Source organism: Daldinia decipiens (assembly GCF_022478715.1).
Source record: "Daldinia decipiens strain CBS 113046 unplaced genomic scaffold F4813scaffold_11, whole genome shotgun sequence".
Lineage (NCBI taxonomy): Eukaryota > Fungi > Ascomycota > Sordariomycetes > Xylariales > Hypoxylaceae > Daldinia > Daldinia decipiens.
Window position 1 is genome coordinate 22744 of NW_026054554.1, and position 20442 is coordinate 43185.

General features: G+C 30.5%; 4 protein-coding genes across 4 annotated transcripts; 2 read left to right on the top strand and 2 right to left on the bottom strand.

Moving 5' to 3' along the window:
• The first annotated feature begins 10882 nt into the window (after window positions 1–10882).
• On the top strand, window positions 10883–13793 carry F4813DRAFT_30062 (Retinoic acid induced 16-like protein-domain-containing protein). The gene is made up of 4 exons (XM_049240757.1): window positions 10883–11397; window positions 11452–12881; window positions 12966–13414; window positions 13709–13793. The coding sequence occupies exons 1-3, from the start codon at window positions 10988–10990 to the stop codon at window positions 13274–13276; spliced, it is 2151 nt and encodes a 716-aa protein (XP_049100782.1). The 5' UTR covers window positions 10883–10987; the 3' UTR covers window positions 13277–13414; window positions 13709–13793.
• Window positions 13794–14115: 322 nt separating this feature from the next.
• On the bottom strand, window positions 14116–16358 carry F4813DRAFT_395230 (ankyrin; the record flags this gene model as incomplete). The annotated part of the gene is made up of 1 exon (XM_049247678.1): window positions 14116–16358. The coding sequence occupies one exon, from the start codon at window positions 16356–16358 to the stop codon at window positions 14298–14300; it is 2061 nt and encodes a 686-aa protein (XP_049100783.1). The 3' UTR covers window positions 14116–14297.
• A 650-nt stretch (window positions 16359–17008) lies between these two features.
• Window positions 17009–18360, bottom strand: F4813DRAFT_354781 (alpha/beta-hydrolase). The gene has a single exon (XM_049242792.1). The coding sequence runs from the start codon at window positions 18142–18144 to the stop codon at window positions 17173–17175; it is 972 nt and encodes a 323-aa protein (XP_049100784.1). The 5' UTR covers window positions 18145–18360; the 3' UTR covers window positions 17009–17172.
• Window positions 18361–19267: 907 nt separating this feature from the next.
• On the top strand, window positions 19268–20413 carry F4813DRAFT_30084 (uncharacterized protein). The gene has a single exon (XM_049240760.1). The coding sequence runs from the start codon at window positions 19466–19468 to the stop codon at window positions 20078–20080; it is 615 nt and encodes a 204-aa protein (XP_049100785.1). The 5' UTR covers window positions 19268–19465; the 3' UTR covers window positions 20081–20413.
• Window positions 20414–20442: the final 29 nt, after the last annotated feature.

A 20442-nucleotide genomic window follows, 5' to 3' on the forward strand; every position in this document is an offset into this window, starting at 1 on the left:
ATATATTTTTCTTAATTATAATTAATATTTTAACGTTTATGTTTTTTTAAAATTATTTATTTAAAAAATAATTATTTAAATCCTTTTATTACTTAAATTTAAATTTTATTAATATTAATTTATGAAAAGATTTTTAAAATTTTAAAATTTAAAATTTAAAAATATTTTTTAATTATAATATATATTATTATATATTTATACTATTTATTTATATTTTTTTTATTAATTAAATAAATAAATTTTTAAAAATTTATTAAATAATTTATTTAAAATATTATATAAATAAAATATAATTATTTAGTTTTAATTATATCTTTTAATAATTAAAATTACAATTAATAAACTTATACCTTTAATATCATTATTATTTAATAAATCTTTACCTTTTACTTATTAATTATTACGTAAAACCTTAAACCACATTATTTTATTATATTTATAATATCTTTTTATAATTAAAATATATACCTTTTTAAAAATTAATAAATTTAAAGTTATTTTTATAATTAATTATATTATAAGAAATCTTGATTTTATACGTTTATTTTTTTTAAAATAATAATTTTAACGTTTTATAATATATTTCTTATACTTATAAATATTTACCTTAATTTAAATATTTTTTTTTAAATATTATAAATTTATAATTATAATTTATATTAGTTTTTTTTAAGTTTAAATATTAACTTTAATTTTATTTAAATATATTATAAATATAAATTAAAAATTTCATCTTTTAATTAACTTTTTATTAAGTTTAATTTTAATATCGATTTATTTCCTTTATTTTAAATTATATTAATTATTAAATTATAAATAAAAGGTTTATTATTTTATAAATTAATTTAATTTAATATAACTTATAAAATGGTATTTAATTTATATTTTATATTATTAATATATATAAATTTTTCTTTTATTATATAAAATAATTATAACTTCAACGTAAATTTATAAAATATTTTTTTATTAAACTAAATATTTTTTATAAAAATAATTTTCTTTTAATAAAAGTGTTGGAATATGGGGAATAGCCAATTATGTAAGCTAGTCACGTGCCACCACGTGCGTGGGGCTAAGCTTAAAAGGGTTTACCTTTTAAGCTAACCCACACACATATAACTTAACAACAAGCAACAACAGATCGTGATAGCCTCATTTCAGTACCGTGTGTTCCCTTTCCTTTGCCGTACGCTTATTGGTGTACACCTAATCCTTACCTAATTATTACCTCATACCTGGTCCATCCTACAAAGTTTAAGAAGATTAATAATATTAATTAATTAGAAGTTGAAGAACCTATATTAATAAAGATTTTAAATATATATAATAAAAAATTTATAAAATTTTAAAAAAATAAATTTGTAAAAAATTTACCCTATTAATAATACACTATTTAACAAATCAATACCACTTAAATTATTAAATTAAAAAAATAAAATACTTAAAGAAACCTTAAAGAATATTAAAGGTTTAAAATTATTTAAAACAAATAATTTATATTAAAATATTACCTTATAATTTATTAAAAAATTATAAAAAATATAATTTATCTTTAAATAACTTAAAATCTTAAAAATTAAATTATAAAATATAAAATTTATTAATTAAAAAAAAAGGTATTTATTAAAATATTTTATTGTTAAAAAATGGTTTTAAAATAGGATTTTATTAAATTAGAGAAGATTAAAAATAAGATTACGCTGTTATATATAATTAAGATAATTTAACATAAGGCCTAATAAATTAAAAGTATTTTGATTTCAATTTTATTAAAAGATTAAGTAATTAAGATCTTATAAAATAAGATAAAAATAAGAATTTTAAAAAAAAGCCATAACCTTTATTATAATATTTAATTTATTATTAAAAAAAATTAATAAATTATAATTAATTAATTCTATTACTAAATTAAACACTTAAATAATTAAAAATATGTTTTTTAAAGAATTACAATATATTTATAAAAAAATTTGCTACCTACGCGATATTCTTATATATAAATCTATTTTTAAAATATAATTAATTAAATTTATTAGTATATAATCAAAATATAATAATATTTACTACTTTAATTAATTTTTTAAAATTTATTATAATTCTAATAAAAATAATAAATTTAATTATATATTTTTTTAAAATTATAAATTATATATTATATAATTTAATTTTAAATATTTATAAATTATTTTTTAATAATATTAATGTTAAAAACCTAAATATTAGGTATAATAATTAAAAAAATTACCCAAAAATTTATTAATTTATACTAAAATATATTAAGAATTTAATAAAAATATTATTTAATTTTAAATTAATCAAAATTATTATAAACTTTATAAAATCTAAATTTTATAAACCAATTATTAAGATTATAAGTTATATTTATGGATTTAACGGTTAATTATTAAGAAAAATTAAGGTTTTAAAGATTCTCAAATGGGATACATGTAAAGATATTTCTAAAATCTAATTATTTCTAAACTTAACGGTATATTTTCATATATAAATTAAAAATTGTATTATTAAAATATTATCTTTAATAAAATTATTATAAAAAAGAAAACTATTTATATAAGAAATATCTTAAATATAATATATAATTAGGTTAAAAAAATATTTATAAAATTATTATACCTTATTATATTGAATTATAATTTAAATTAATAAATAATATTGAAAATAAACATATTTGGTTAAAAATAGGAAGTAGTAATAAAATAGTTTAATAATTAAAAAGATTTTAAATTTTTTTATTATAAATTAAAAATTTAGAAAGGAGTTAAATTTAAATATAATATTATAAAATAGGAATGTTTTATAATTATGAAGATATTAAAACATTTAAGGAATTATATTTATAATATTTGATTTTTTAATTAAATAATAATTTTAACAATTTATTAAATATAACATTATTAAAATGGATTGTTTATATTAAGATATTTAATTTTGAAATAAAATATATTATAAGTTAATATAATATAATAGCTAATGTTTTATTAAAAAAACCTAGTAAATTATTTAATTAAAAAGATAAGTAATTGAAAGGAGATTTAAATAATTTTATTAATGTTTAATTTAATATAATTATTTTATTTTTAATTAATTTTAAAGTTTAAGATTATGATTATAATTTATAAAATGAATTATAACTAGTTGTATTATATTTAATTAATAAATGGATTGTTAAATTTCAAGAAATTGTAAGATATTTAATAATATTAAAATTATTTAAATAATTATTTATTAATTATACGGAAAAGGATTAAAAGGCTTAAATTAATTTTAAAATAAAGGTTTTAAAATATATTATATTTAAAAGAATTTTTTAAAAAAAAGTTAATAAAAATTAATTAAATTGTTAAATTATTAATTATAAGTTTACAAAATAAAGAATTATTATTAATTTATATATTTAGTATAAATATAAAGGTTAAATTTTAATATTTTATTATATTTCTGTTATATATTATTAAAAAGGAATATATAAGTATATTATAAATGTAATAAAAATTTATATTTAATATTAAAAAGTAAATTAAAATAAGTTGTTAAATAAAATAGGTTATTTAAGTTTAAATATTATTTTAATTTATTAGATTTTAAATATATAGTATATATTTAATAATTATAAATATAAAGCGATTATTAAGGTTAAAGAATAATTATTGAACTATTTAAAAATAGCCTTTTTAAAAGTAATAAAATTAATAAATATGGTGAACAAGACTTAAACGTCTTAGCCTTGGATCAAGCCCTATTAGACCTGATATCAAGGACTTTTAGATGATGAAACTGATGAAGAAGGAAAGGAATAACTTGTATTAAAAGTGGATGATACTATGTAAAATGGATGTGTACGACTATAAATGGTATTTATACTAAAAATATGATTATATAATTAAGATTAAGGTTATTTAATATACCAACATTAGTTTATAACTTCTTTTTGAATTTTATTGAGGTTACGAGATCAAATTCGACCCACGAAATAGGGGTTGGGACCTGAAAAAAAAAGGAAATAAAATAATACGAGTGGGGATCGAATCCTAGGCTTTGAAAAAAAAATTTCGTACTGCCTGGGCTATTGGGACTATTGATCATCAGCCTTGTGGTACAGCCTTCCCAATATCCTGGGTATTATCAGGTCTTGAATCGTATCCTGAATGAATCTATATGCCGTGTAATTCAACCAACTTGACTAGGATCCACTGATCAGATATCTTGTATTATTGAATCATATCCCTTAGCCATATAGAATCGTATAGTAACGGGTCCGATCGTGATACTTACTGTCGAATTGAATATATATAAGGATCGTCGTATAACTTTACCTCCCTTGCAATAGATTTAGCTAATCTCATTCCTTCTCTTATCCCGGTATCGTATAACTTTTGTAAATAAGGCTATTTGCCTCCCTTAATATCCTGATATTAACTTGAATAGGTTTTAATATTAACTAGGCTCTTACCTCCCTTATAATAAACCTAATAACTTATTAACTAATTAGCTAACTTACCTCCCTTATTACTAACTTCTTATAATTAATCGTTTTGTATATTGGATATAATATAACTTAAAAAGTATTATATATTATTCTTGAATATTTTGAAATATAACCTTAAACGTAATAATTGTTAATACTTTTACCAACCTTATTCCCGTAATCCTTTTATGCATTTAATAAAGCTACTTTTTATTTCTTAATATTTAATTAGCTGAGATATGCCATAGCCTTCACATATTCTAAAATTAATAATTAAATTTTAATATAATAATATTTCTTAAATTATATTATATTTTATATATCTTAACTTAAAATATAAAAATATTGGTATCTCAGGAATTATATTAATTTAATTAATAAATAACGTGATTGCTAAGACTATTAATAAGGTTGTAAATAAGGCTCTTAATGAGGCTCTTGATGAAATTATATCGTATCGTATATATTAACTAATATATTAAAATATAATTAAATTAATTGATAAGCAAATATCTTTAAATAAGTTGATATAATTAATATAAAATTTAAATTGTTTAATTAGGTTATTTAATTTATATTTAGATTATTAACTAAAGATATTAATGAAATTATCGTAAACCTGGCTATTAACTAATATATTGTAGGCTTTGTAGATTATAAGATTGTAAACCTTATTGACTATAAGAGGCCATTTGATTAGGCTATAATGAGGCATTTTCGATAATAACGATCCTTCTAAGATTAATATTACAGATTTAAGTTGCTAGGAATTGCCATTAAACAAGATTTAAACATCTTAACCTTGGATCAAACCCTATTAAACCTGGTATCAAGGATTTTTAAATAATGAAACTAATGAAGAAGGAAAGGAATAACTTGTATTAAAAGTGGATGATACTATGTAAAATGGGTGTGTGCAACTATAAATGGTACTTATACTAAGAATATGATCACATGATCAAGGTTAAGGTCACCTGATACACCAGCACCAGTTCAATGGCAAAGTTTATAAAAGAAAGAATAATTTTATAATATGGTTAATTATTAAAGATTAAAGTAGACGAAGGTTTAAAATTTAAGGATGAAATTGTAAAAATTTATAAGGAATTAAAGATTAAGAGAATAATAAGATTACTTTATTTTTTATAAATTTAAGGTTAAATTAAAATTAATTATAAGTTGATTAAGTTTAGATTTATAAAGATAATTAATGAAATTGGTAAAGGTTAAATATAATATTTAAATATAATAATATAAATTAATAAAACTATAGTTAAATTTAATAGATTTAATTTATATAAAATTATATATAATAAATATTTAATTTTCTCGATTAAAGTATTAATTCCATTTTAAAAAGTATTAAATTGGAAAGAAATTAAGATCTTTAAAGATTTAATTGTTATATATATATAAATAATTAAATATCGCTTAATTAATATTAATTATATTATATAAATTATTACTAAAAAATAATAAATAATAATTATAAAAAATAATTAGCAAAATATTTATAAAATAAAAAAAAAGTTTTTAAAAATTAATAATTTAATATTTTTATATAATATCTTTAACTATATTAATATATTTTAAAAACGCCAATTATAATATAGTTAATAAGAATTTTATTTAATTAATAATATCTTTAACTTAAATAAATATATTATAAAAGACTTAAGAAGAAATAAAATATAAAGGAGTATAATAAAAAATAAATTAAAATTATTTATTTAAAATAACTAAAAATATTAAAAATTTATAAATTTTAAAAATAATAAATAAATTATTAAATTAACTTTAAAATTTATTAATTAAAATAATTTTAAAATAGTTGATATAATTATTTTAAAATTTAAAAAAGATAATTATAAAAAAATTAAATAATAAAAAATCAAAATTAAAATTAATATATCAATAAAAATAAAAGAAAGATATAAAGATTATATAAATATTAAATTTAAAAATATTAAATTAAAAAAATATAAAAGGAGATTATATTATTATTTAATATAAATAAAAATATAAAAAATATAGTTTAATTAATTATTCTATAATTATTAACCAATTAAAAAATATAAAAATTGATAAAATATATAAATTAAAATTTAATTAAAATATTATACTTATTTATTATTAAAATTATATTAATTATTATCATTTATTTCATTATTTAAAAATTTTTAACAATAATAATTTACTATAATATTCTTTTATATATAGCAAATTATCCGGTATAATATTTTTAATAATTAAAAGATCTTTATTATAATTAACTTAAAAACGATAAAAATAAAATTCCCGGAATAAATATTATTTTATTATAAATAAATAATTATTATAATTATTATTAAATTAATTAAAAATTAATTGGCAATTAAAAAACAATTATATACTAATATAAATTAAAGATTTAAAAAATTTAAAATATTTTTTATAAATATAATATAAAACTTTATTTAAATAATTATAAATTTAAATAATTAAATTTTTAATATATTTGGAATTTTATAATTAAACTATAATCTATCCAATTAAGTTATCTTAATAAATGTTTACATATATAAGAAATAAATTATTTATAGTTTAATTTTAAATATAATTGGTATTAAACTGGTGTGGTGTTACATCGTTAAGAACAAAGGTATTATTATGTAATCTTAGGTTATAGGCCATATAAAGGTTTAATATTTGTCGTATTTTTCTGATTAAATAACCACGATTATTACTATTTAATTATGCATTTAATATAGACACATTTGTTATTTTCTTATATTTATAGCTTATAGCCTTATTTTACGTATTTATTATATATATCTTATCCGATTAGTAGATTTTTACAGTTTTTTTAAAATATAATATTATTATTAGCTATTTAAGGCCTTTTACGAGGATTTAAACGTTGAAGTGATATGCCATACTTTGTAAGAGATACCAACTCCTATTCAATATTTAAATATTAATGTTTTATAAATATATATATAATTATGGAATAATATTTTAATATAAAATAGAATAAGATATAATATTACCAAAATTAAATAATTATTATTTTTTATAATATAAAAATTGAAAAGAAGAATAAAGATAAATCCGATATAAAAATATTATAAGTTATACTTAATAAGTTATTATTATATTAACGCGTTTTTAAATCCGATTTTAAAGGAAAATAATAATTTATTATAATTGTGTATTAAATATACTATAATATATTATAATTATAATATATATTATTTATTTTATTACATTATTTTAAGAAATTAATTAATAAATTTTAAATATTTATTAAAATATTTAAAAATTTTAAAAAAATACGTTAATTTATAATAAATATTAATAACAAAAATAATAATAATAATAAATATAATATTAATTAATATTATATTAATTATAAATATTATTGTAATAATAAAGATAGTAAATATAATATTTATTAAAAATATTAAAATATTAGAAATGTTATTATTAAGTATGTAAAAAAGAAGAATGTTGGTTAATTAAATATTTGGAAAAAAAACGTAAAAAAGTTAAAACCTAATAGAAAAATAAAAAAAATTAAATAAAAGAAAATTATATAATTTTTTTAATTAAATACGAAAGTATTAAAAATTTTAACGTAAAAAAGTTTAAGGAATTTGTTAGAAAAAAAAAAGTTAAAAATTAATATATAATTATAATTTATTTTTTAAATAAATTTTTTTAATATTAATTTAATTTATAAATATTAATTTCTAAAAAGTTTATTAATAAATTTAATATTAATATTATATTTATTTTTAATTAATATATAAAAAATGTATTTTAAAATATTATATTAAATATAGAAATAATGTAGGTATTGAACAAGACTTAGACGTCTTGGCCTTGGATCAAGCCCTATTAGACCTGATATCAAGGACTTTTAAATGGTGGTGATGATGAAAAGGAATGACTTGTATTAAAAGTGGATGATACTATGTAAAATGGGTGTGTGCGACCATAAATGGTACTTATACTAAGAATATGATCACATGATCAGGGTCAAGGTCACCTGATACACCAGCACCAGTTCATTATTATTAGCATTAAAATTAACATTTTAATTATTAAAATAAATAAAAACTTAAACAAATAAATCTATTACAAAAACTATTATAAAAGAAATATTAAAATTAAAATAATTTTAATTAAAAGATAATTGATTATTAAGAAAATTAATTAAAATATTATCATTATTTAATATTATTAATAATTATATAAATTATAAATTAATTTATAATTAAATAATTACTTTTCCAATTTTAATAAAATTAAATTAAATTAATGTAAAAAAAGAAGTTTTTTATGTAAAGATATTTAAAATCTTTAATAATAAAAATTATAATTTAATTTTGTAAAATTATTTAATAAATAATATAAAATTATTATTAAATATTTAATTGACATTAATTTAATCTTTTAAACAATTAGGTTATTTTAATTATTTTAAAATTTATAAAATAAAATTTTAAAGAATTTAAGAATTATTATAAAATAGTAAAAAATTTAATAGATTAATAAATAATCTTTTTAATAAAATAAAAATAATTAATTTGATAAAGGATATTAATATTAAAAAATTATTATTTAATTAATAAATAAATTAAAATTATATTTTTATATATTTCTTTCTTTAACATTAAAAAAAAGTATATAATAATTAAATAAATAACGTTATTTAATGTTTTATAAGTAAAAAATAAATTTATTAAAAAAAAATCAATTAAACAAAAGTAATATTTCTTTTTTAAATCTTTAAAATATAAAAATAATTAATTTAAAAAAATTAATAAATTAATAATTATATATTTAATATAAATATTGTATAAATTATTAATATTTAGTATATAATATTATTAAAATTATAAAATATAATTAATTAATTAAATAAATATTTATAAAATAAATAATCGGGATAATAAAAATCGTTAAGCAAATAATAATTTAAGTTTAAAGATTATTTAATAAATAATAACTTAAACAAATAAATTTAATAAACGGTTTAATTGGTTTAGTTTAATTTAATTTTCCCGTTTTAAATTATATAATCTTATATTAATAAAAACGAAAAAAATAATAAAATTATTAATTATAATAATATGTTATATTATCTTTATTATTATTATATTCTAAAGTATTTAAGAAGAATATTTAATATTTATAAAATATATATATTTATGTATACACTAAGTGGGTCCAATGACCTTAGGTCATGTGACAGTAATGATAGGTGTACTATGTACCTAGGTACCTATCTAATGGTGGAGACTTCTTACCGAGGTGTGGTACCTGCACGTGTATCGGGTATGAGTTACAGGTACCAAAATTAGCCTTGTTTCTGTGTTACACGAATTCCAAAGGTGGACAAATCCCAATTTGAATCCATAGCAGACCTCCAAATGGTAGCAAAGTAAAGCCACAAAAGATCAAGCCTCACTCCAGCCATCGTGTAACCGATATAGACCTAATTAATCCAGTAATGCAAGGATTACCCCGGTTTGCCTAATCATCAAGAAACATCTTGGGCACCGGGTTTGGAGGGTGATTTATGCGACTTACCACAATAGATTAGAAACAGCTTAAGATTCAATGCCTCAATGCTGATAATTGCAACTTTTCTAAACACGTATTTTGAGAATTGAGAGAAATGCCTCTCAAGACGCTATGGACTTTGTAAGTCACTCTCCCCCTCATCTAACCATCCAAAATTCAAAATATTTCATAAACTATTCATACTTTTCGCGACCGAGAATTACTAATTCTAGCTTCAGTGGTCGCGCCTCATAGCAAACACCGGCTTGTCCTCGGGGAGCTCGAGCAAGGATGCCGCACGGGATCCCATAAGACGTCGACAACGCTTCGAGAAGGAATACAGCCAACTCCTCGTGAGTCTAGCAACCTCTTCTATGTTCTATTCCTCGGTAATCCTCGGTAAACTAATTCCTTCACCAGCAAATATGGCGAAACTGCCCAAATATCGCCCGAGACGAAGATGCCGCCGAGAACATTGAGCTCCGCCTCCAGGGGCTCACCAATATACTCGCCGACGAATCCCGACGGCCGCTACCTCATCCTTGTGTATCCTTCTCCGCTACCAAGCAGATCTACGTTCCGATCGCCAAGATAGCGACATCGTCATACAATGAGTGGATCATTAAGGAAGCCGTCCTATTTTTTGCTACTCTTATCGAAAGTGAAGAGGAGGCCTTCGTCGAAAGTGAAGCCTTTTCCGCGAGCTTAACCAATCTTCTGGTTCGTATAACGGGCATCAACAGTATTCGATTAGGTCCCGATACCGAAGTCAAGGTTGTCGAGTTGGCGTTTAATATCACCACTAAGATCCGCCTTGAGCCCGGTATCCTTCCTGCTTGGTTCAAATCCCACCCCGAGAGCCATGCAAATGACGAGAAGACCAAGGACCAGAGGGAGAAGTTTGCCGGAAAGATTCAGAAGCAGGACTTTCCGCTTTTCTATCTGCTGATGGATTATATACATCATGAAGGGAAAATCGGTGACTTCGCTCGGACTGGTCTGTTATACATCATCGAAGCCGCTTCTTCCTCTGTTGCTCTGGAACAGTGGATTGTAGAGAGTGACTTGTCGACCCTGATGGCTACCGGACTTGGCGCGTTATATAGTCAACTAAGTCGGAAGCTTGTTATCGACCATCCCCCGGAGAACCTCCCTCCAGTTCTTGCTTTGTCCGATTATCAACATCCTACATCAACCTTTGAGATTGTTAGTTCTTGTAGCCCAGATTTTCAGCTGCATTTAGAGACGTTCCTTTCCCATCTGCTATTCTGGCAGGATGTCCTTAACCACTGTCGATCGGTGGAAGTGAAATCAACTCTTCTCGAGCATTTCCAGGTCATTTTCTTGCAACAACTACTGTAAGTTCTAACATAAACCTTTGCTAACTATCTATGGTCTAACTTTTCGAAAAGGTACCCATCCCTCTTGGAGTCTTCAGATGTAGATGGAGGCTCATCAGTGGCCGTCTTAACTTATCTTCGACGCATACTAGAAGCCTTGGATCATCCCGATATGATCAACCTCATCCTTCACTACTTGCTAGCTCTCCCAGATGCGAAGTCGGCCGCGCCGCCCGATGCCGAGCCGTCGGTTAGCGCTGCGCGAAAGCGAAAGTCCATGGACCTCGCCACTATGATGGCTACTAAAGTTGAACCTAGCTATACACCCTTACTATTCAATCTAGTTGATTTAATTCAATCATGCCTGAAGTCTCGGAATCAGCAGACCGTATGCGTTACGCTTCAGCTCTTGGCGGCGATCCTTAAGCGGCATCACCGGTACGCGACTACGACTCTTCTCCACACAGAAGGTATCGATACCAATAGTTCTCGTAGAACTGTGGGTGCTCATGAACAAGAAGTCGAGTTTCTCACTACCCTAGCCGGGTCTGTTGGGGGCCAAGACAATTTCAATGAGATATACGAGAACATCCTGAAAGACAGCATGTCGCGTGTAGAAGGTCACCCATGTTCTCTCAAACTGGTTACTCCAAACCTCCCCACAAACAACCCCAATCTACCAATAATTCCCGACTCCTTGCCTGGAGCACCTGGAGATGTCCTGCCACACACACTGAGCGCGGAAGATCCTTTGTGGAATAGCATCTTAGATATTCTGGACTCATTTTTCATTAATCCCGTCGAGATGAACCTATCCGCTACGGAGACTATACTTGATTTAGCGGTATGCGGGTATATATCTGTCGAGGGATGGCTTATGCGACACCCAAGAAGATATTCATACGATGGTGATACTGATGAATCTACATCTTTCCCCTTAGACCCCGAATACCCTTTATTTGACGATACTGAGAAGTTAAAAGAAATTGAAAAGTGCCGTCGTTGGCCGGTATGGCAGTCATCGGCCTTGCCGCGCATTCTCACTGTTCTAGAGGCGCTTGCTGATCAAGTTGATTACTTCCGAGGTTCGGTGCCGCGATTCGAGGAACTCTTGCAGCAACGCCGTGAAGCCTTCCAAACGGCTGATACCGTTATACCAAATCAAAATTTCCGGCCAACCTCCACCACGGGAGCCTCTATACCAGATCAAACAAGTCAAGATGGATCTCGCGCGGCATCCCCACAGCGTCCCAGTGCACTTGAAGGATTTGCGCAGAGAATATTGTCCGAATTTGGAAGTCCAAGCCGGTCAGGTAGCCCACGTGGGCGGAAGGAAACAATTCGAAGTTCAAGTACGGGATCAGGTACATCAGGGGGGCAAGGTGTTACATCGCCAACCCCAAAATCAATACAACCTCCACCGAAAGAATTTCCTCTAAACTACGATAATCCGTCCAAGAGCGGACTGGCACGATCGCTCTCTCCTGGGAGCCAGCATTCTGGTAACGATAGTCTGATAGTCAGTGAAGCTGCTGCATTCGCAGCAGTCGATCAAGGAATACTTGCCCAACAAATAAGCTTACCAGCACAGAAGATCGAACCGATTCCATTAGACTTTGAACGAAAGAGTGCCAATGCTACGGCAGATGTCGAGGAGGAACAAGAAGATGAAAATGAAGGGAAAGCAGATACCACAGAAGACCAAGATAGTAAAGACGAGGGCGATGTTGTGGACCAATCTATTGCCCCAACACCACCCGAGACACCACCCGAAGTAAAGACAGTTTCGGTCTCACACATTCTCACCAATGTTATTATCTACCAACAGTTCTTGTTGGAATTGGCGAGCCTGGTTCAGGTCCGGGCAGGTCTGTTCAACGAGGTTAGATTTGCTTAAGTGCAACTATCCAATCGATGATGCGCACGACTATCGCGGATGATGGCGACTTTCTTGGCCTCCTTTCTCAGCACAGGGGAATACCACATTTTATCGGCGCCGGAAGCCACGTTTTGGCAGGGATTAGACGGTTTGGGGGTAAGTAGAGCGATGCTTGCATGTCACGGGTTTATGATACGCATAAGAGTGTGAGAAGAGAAAGAGCCTAGGTTTTGTTACATAGCCTTGTCGAGCAGTCTTCGTTACTTCTACGCTAGATACCATTTATTCTATCCAGCTCTCTCGTTTGAGAAAGGAAACGTGCTATACCAACTCTAGGGAAAATGCAACTACGTTGTTACGCCGTTAGGTATAGATGATTTGGAATTGTGTCCGTATTCGTACAGTTGATGTTATACTCGAAATACCAGGTGCTAATAATCGAAATTACAGAATTAAAGCACATTCGAACAAAGCTCGCGATTGTGATAGGTTATAAAGAATCTGTTACAGATCCAGCCCTTCTCCCCATATCACCCACCTGATCAACTGAATATCTATAGAATATCTATAGAAGGTGACCGCTAGTATATCTACCTCATACTAGTATATCTACATACCCCCTTGGCCTATTACACACTTCGATTTTGGCTCATTCGTATGACTGATCATACATAGTGGAATGACGTGTTGGTCGAAACCTTTGAAGGTCACTTTAAATCAAAGACTTGCTTTGAAATTAGCTATATTCTACCCTTTTTTCCCCCTCGTCGGTGGCAATATAATCACTGTCGTTTCAATAACAAAGCATTTATTCTGAACAAAGCAGTACAGCATGCACATCTCTTTTTTAAAACCTCGGAGAATTTGCTTGCTAAGCTTTTACTTCTATGTAATCGGTATGGTAGCTTCGCGCCTCTGGTACTGGCCTAATTCATTTTCGTCTATAGGTATTAAAAGACTTTACACTTGCAGCCATCAGGCGCCTCTCGATGCATCTTCCATGTTTATCAAGCCTCCTGAACCACCCCCTTATCTTGAGTTATCCATCATCCTTCACTCTGACTTGTTTCAACCACGCGACCACTTCACTGTGACGGTCTTCTTTATCTTCTCCATTGTAGACACATGGGATAAATAGCCCCGGGTCAGGTCGGGCCTCAGGAGCAATCTTCTGCCACATCTTCTGGATGATTTCGAGGGGGATACCTTCATGTAATCCTATCTCGAAAGCTGATGCTCCTGGACATATTCCATATGGAGGTGGAAATTGCCCACCATCACAGACTGGATGATTGGTAGGTAAAATTGGATCAGCGCCGTGTTCCATCACCTCAAGAGCACATTCGTAACTGTCGTGGTATATTAACCTTGCCAAGACTGTAGTTGACTTTTGCACAGCATTCAAATCGGAACTCTTAGAGTACCTTAAGAGCCTAGTGATAATGCCGAAGTGACAATATTTAGCAGCTTCATGTAACCACTCGGGGTCCAGCTCCGAAATATTCGGCTCAATACGGTCGAGTAACTCGTAGGGGATTAGTTTTTCGCGCTTTTCCAGAGCGAGGAGAAATAGACGGTGCAGCTTCTCGGCCGGTAAAATATCAAATCCCGCAATTAACCAGTCCTGCACCGTCCAAGAAATGTTTATAACATGTAAGGAGACATCGTACAGGTGATCGGGGCTTTTGAGTCTAGCACTATGCTCGCCGAGAATCTGTAAGAATTGATACGAGTCGGTCGTGCTGCAAACGGGGCTGGTGAGCTCTACAAGAAGGTCATCGAGATAGCTGCGGTCAAGCATAGCATCGGTCGCTTTTGTTAAGAGCTTGTCCAAGAAGTAGGTTTTGATAGTGTTGTTACGGATTGCCCAGTAGAGGAATGATTCACCATTACTTAAAATGGTGTCCATTCTGGCCCCCCATTTCAGTACAACTTCCACCTTCTTGGGGAAATGGTGTACACGCTCATAAGCCCATACTAATACGTCTAGAAGATCATCCGGATGTGGTTGCTCTTCACCAAGTATATGTAGAAGATATGACAATAGACTCTCGCTTCCGTTTAACAATGCCTCCCTCAATGGTGTATGGCCCCATATGTATTTCTTTTGTAGGTCAGCACCAGTGTCGACAAGCCTATGGAGTAGAGCAATCTGTCTCGGACACTTGTATGCGACCCCTTTCGAGCCGTATATCAAGGCATGTATGGGGAACCTGACTCTTGGGAATGGCTGGTCCGGTACAACTTTCGACCCAGCATCAAGCAACATAGATGCATGCTTATATTTTGCCCTCGACAGTGCCGACGTAAGTGGGAGCTCACCACTAGCTTCACTATTGATATTTGCCCCAAGCTCTATCAGCTTCTCCAGCATCTCGGTGTCCAGATCTCGATTCTGTGAATATTTTATTGCGTAACGCAAGGGAGTAAATCCGCGATAATCAGGTAGATCAACAGGTAGCCCTGCTTCTTGTATTAGATACTCCACAACTTGGACCATATTGGCACCCGCAGCCTCGTGTAATGCTGATATAGATTTGCCTTCTTTTGTGACAAAAAAAGGATTGGAGCCATGCGATAATAAGAGTAGAGCCATATCCTGGTTTCCGTTGCCGATTGCAACCTTCAAGGCGACGCATCCTTTCTGAAGAGAGGGAAGCTTATACCCCCCATAAGGCATCCACCGACGCCTATAAGATCTCACCCACGGATTAAACAGGTGGTGTGAATCGGTATTCACTGTGAGGCCGAGATCCTCTAGTTTGATACCGCGGTCTAGTATCCAGGCAACAATATTGAGGTGATCGTATACACAAGCCTCCAGTAATATGTAATGCCAAGATATAGGTTCGATACGGAATGCGACCATGGCCTTTAAAATATGAAGATTGCCATATTGTGCAGCATAAGAGGGGGGGTTGCTTCCGTTGTGAATGCCGTAAGAGAAGAATATGCCATTTATTGCTTTATGTAGCTGTCGATTGACTACAGATAGTCTGGCTAGGTCCTCCTCTTTTAGTATTTCCCAGGGAGTGCGGTCATCTCTTGCAGTTGCAATCATTTGCAGTAATTCTGTAGGGAGATCTGTGAGCTTCGCCATGTTGATAGATGGGTTTAATTGTTGACGGCAACTGAACCTGCGGAAGTGAGCAGGAGTTCGTGAAGCCTCTTTGAGTAAACAATGGTTTCGAATTGATTTGAGTAGATGCAAACTGATATAAGGCGAACTAGTAAAAGAAATTGTGCAATTTCGTTTTGTGTGAAAGCCTTGGTAAGTGATGATAGAATGGAAGAGTTTATATATTCTCGCGGCGTGATTTTTTTACTATCATCCGTAGACTACAAGAAACAAGGTGGGTACCTACATTGAATGAATACCTGAGTCAGAGGTGTTTGGAATCATATGAGATGTGCATGGTTACAGTATTCCTAGTGACCGTATGAATCACGGACAATGATTCTATTGCCTATTACGTGGGACTGTTTAGACGACCGCAACAAGTCCGTGACTATCTAGGGACGCCGATTTCAAGGTATCTATGGAAGCTGCTCACGAGAAAGACGCGAATGACACTCTAAGAGGCACCTCGTACATATAAGGGAGGGAGATCTATCCAAGAGCCTTTGCCAATATAGTACCTTTGAGTCCAGGAATTCACTTTGAATTTGTTAGCATTGATGTCTAACAAAGCGAACGTAAAATACACAATTCACACAAATATATTAAAAGCCTTGAAAACATCATTATGATGATATGAAACGCCGTTTCTATAGAGAGGAGATAACTTAAATATCTAGTTATATAATGATAATAATGAATGTTATGGATATGGATCCTGTAAGATTGCCCAGGTAGGTACGGAATCGACAGCTCTTAGAACCAACTTATTAACATTGAACCAACTCATCTTTACTCATCGTTTGCTCTCAACTGTACCCAGCTCACCAAGCTGCTTCAATGCATCAAGGGCCTTGTCCCAAGAGTTATCATCGTAGAGTGCACTTCGCAGATATGCCAATGTCAATCGCTGAACTGCCCCTAGGAGTTCGGGACTCTCATCCTGCGTCTCTGCTGCATCCCAGCCACTCACGCCTCCAAGTCCGTGTTTTCCTCCCTTGAGCCACAACAGGTCTTTGGGACCTGGAGAGAGGTGATAGCTGTCCGCATGCCAATCGGCGCCGCGGGTCGTCAGGTGCGGGCTAACGTCCTGATCTCCACACACAATAAGAGCTGGTGTCTTCATCTCACTGAAGTCAGGTCCATAAAAGGGAACTATGAGGCGTCCCATATCCGAAAGGTCCTCGCCTGCATTTCCCGTGCCGGTAAGTAATACCCCGACCTTGATGCGTTTCTCGAACTTCTCAAAGGCGGTCCCGTCTCGTGAATCGATATTCTTGGCGCCTAAAACCAGACTTGCTGTCCATGATCCTAGGGAGTGTCCTGCGACGGCAACCTTGGTCTTGTCCAACCGCCCCTTTAGTCCAGGGACAGCTGCCTCAATGGTGTCAATTTCATCGAGAATCCTGACTAGGTCCTGGGCACGGTCTTTCCAATAGTACTCATTGCCTTTTGGGGGTGCCTCGACCGGGATTGATAAAGAGGATAAGTGTGTAGGCTGAATCACTACAAACCCATGCGCAGCCCAGAATTCAGCAAGAGGGGTATAGCCCTCCAGGGAGTTAAGGTTGTTGCTTCGGCCTTGGCCGTGAGAGAGCAGAATTATTGGAAGAGCGTCACCAGTTGCAGGGGCCGTAACTTTCAAGTCCAAGTCAAGAGGTCGGTCTGAGAAGGGTAGAACGATAGGGCTGAATGAAAAGACGGGAGTTTGAGGGTTGACGGGGATGTTTTTGGCTGCCCCAATGAGACGGTGGTCGTGAGATCGCATTTTGAATGGATAGTTTGTTCAATGAACTTCTAGCAAGTGTCTTTACGTTTGTGTTTCTGTATCTTGTTTGATGCTGTTCAACTCGATTTCTAGTCGCCATCTAGGCTTGTTATATACACAACTTAGATAGTACATAGGCGGTTTTAACAATGGAATTAATATTCTATATCCGTTTACTAAGTTATTCCTGTAACATGATGGTGGGTTTGCTAATTTTTGGACAAGAGTAAAATGATGAATGATACTAAAGCCATGTTGTTTCGGACAGCGGATATTATTAGCTCGGTGTTCTTTGAATTCCGGAAAAGTCCGGTATACCGAGCCTGGCGTAGGTAAGCCCGGCTATAGAATAACATAATCCAAGCAACAACGGCTTGATATCATGAGAAATTTACAGTTTCTATACAATGCAACTTTGGTATAGTGATTATTAACTTCAGGTCGTGGTTTACATAAGATTTGTCATGTGGCTGGGCTATCATCACTTCAAACAGTTGAACGACAAGTGTTTGTAAAAAGGGGCATCTCTGTATGGGGATCCACAACAGTGAGACCCAACCGACGATATCATTTGCACACTGCGATACCAAATTTATGCACACTGGTGATATTCTGTGTGTAATATCAAATATCAGCACAGGGTTGATTGCCTACTAGGTAGTTTTTTCATCTCTATTATTTATATGAATACTATTTTTTAATATTTGATTTGTATTCTTATCTAATGGTAATACTAATGTTTATCTAACTACCTGTGCTATGGTTTTTGGTAGGTTACGTAGGTAGGTAGGTTAGGTAGTTTGTTGAATAAAGTCAGTATCCAAAGATTCCAGAGTGATACAGACCTTTGATAGTAACGTAACTTCGATACTCGACATTACCTCAAGAAAAGTTGGAACTTGTATAACAGCCAAGAAGAAGAACCATTCAGCTGTGTAAAAAGAATATATTCTCGTAAGATTGTCCAATCGTATCGTACCATTGTAGTAAGATGTTGATGCCGGTGTATACCCAATTCTTTGTTATTTAGCCGACATAAGTCATAGCTAACACGACTTCTATATAAAGAAACTTTCTTTCATTTCGGGTGGACAAGAAAGTCTCGAACGTGCTGCTACTACGTTGTACTTTAACGTTGCCTGCATATATTACTAGAGTAATCCATCATCACGTATTAAAGGCGAATATGTATTTTCGAGCTTTTTTTTATATATAATTCCCTTCGATAGATAGGTTCCTCCCTTTGAGACTTCCTAACATCTGGTACGACCCCGAAGAGAAAATATCTAGGCATCACAACCAGCAAGCGACACGAAAAAAAATGAAACTCTTCAACCCGATTTCCATCATCCTTTATGGCCTCCTGTGCCAGTCCCATATTGCACTGTCGGAAGATCCTCCTTTGCCTCCGTGGTATCCCCTCAAGCCTTGGGAATTATCTTCATTCCATTACCGCAGCCCCCGTGTCGGCCCATACGGCACCAATGCCACGAGTCTAAATATCACCATCTCAAATCCTAGCAGAATACCGGCGGGACCTGCACCACACGCCTCGGGGGGTGGTTATATTGTTTTTAGCAACAGTACCGCGCAGTGTTCAGTGCACTGGAAATTCGATGACAGGACACCGTACGGATATACTAAGGACATCTGCTCCGCTCCAACGTCTGGCGGGACGACGCCTAACTGGAATATAACGATTAATGAAATTCAGCCCGGCTATTACATGGATTACTCTTTTTCGCTTGCGTACCATCTGAACGCGTATGGAAACGGTTTTTATAAGTTGTTATCGGGACAAATTCGTCTCCAGCCCGAAAAAGACTTGGAGGGCGGATGCGATGAGAATGACATCTGCTCGTATGCTTTGAAGAATGGAAGTGCCCCGCTTTTGATACAACCGGTATTGGCAGAATGCAGATATGCTTGTGGATAGACTATTTATTGTATAGACTTGTCGGGGTTTCGACAATTGACGAGAAACAACAAGCTTGACTGGAAGTTTTCAAAATGTCCCGATAAGAAATCATCCACAGGACCCCTTTTGTCAAGGGATCCTGTGATAGAGTCTTACATCTCGGCAAACAATATCTCTTCTTGATTTAGGGCGCACTATGTTAAGCTAGAAACCAGATAAGCACCTTAGGTGGTAGTAGGTAGTTAGATCATGAACCAACCCCCGGTCATAACAATCATGAGCGGGGTTAGCCAAAGATAAGACACAGCTATATCAGTGAGGAGATGCCCAAGTCGAATAAGGTGATTCGGCTTCTTTCTTTTATAAATCATGTCTAAGTT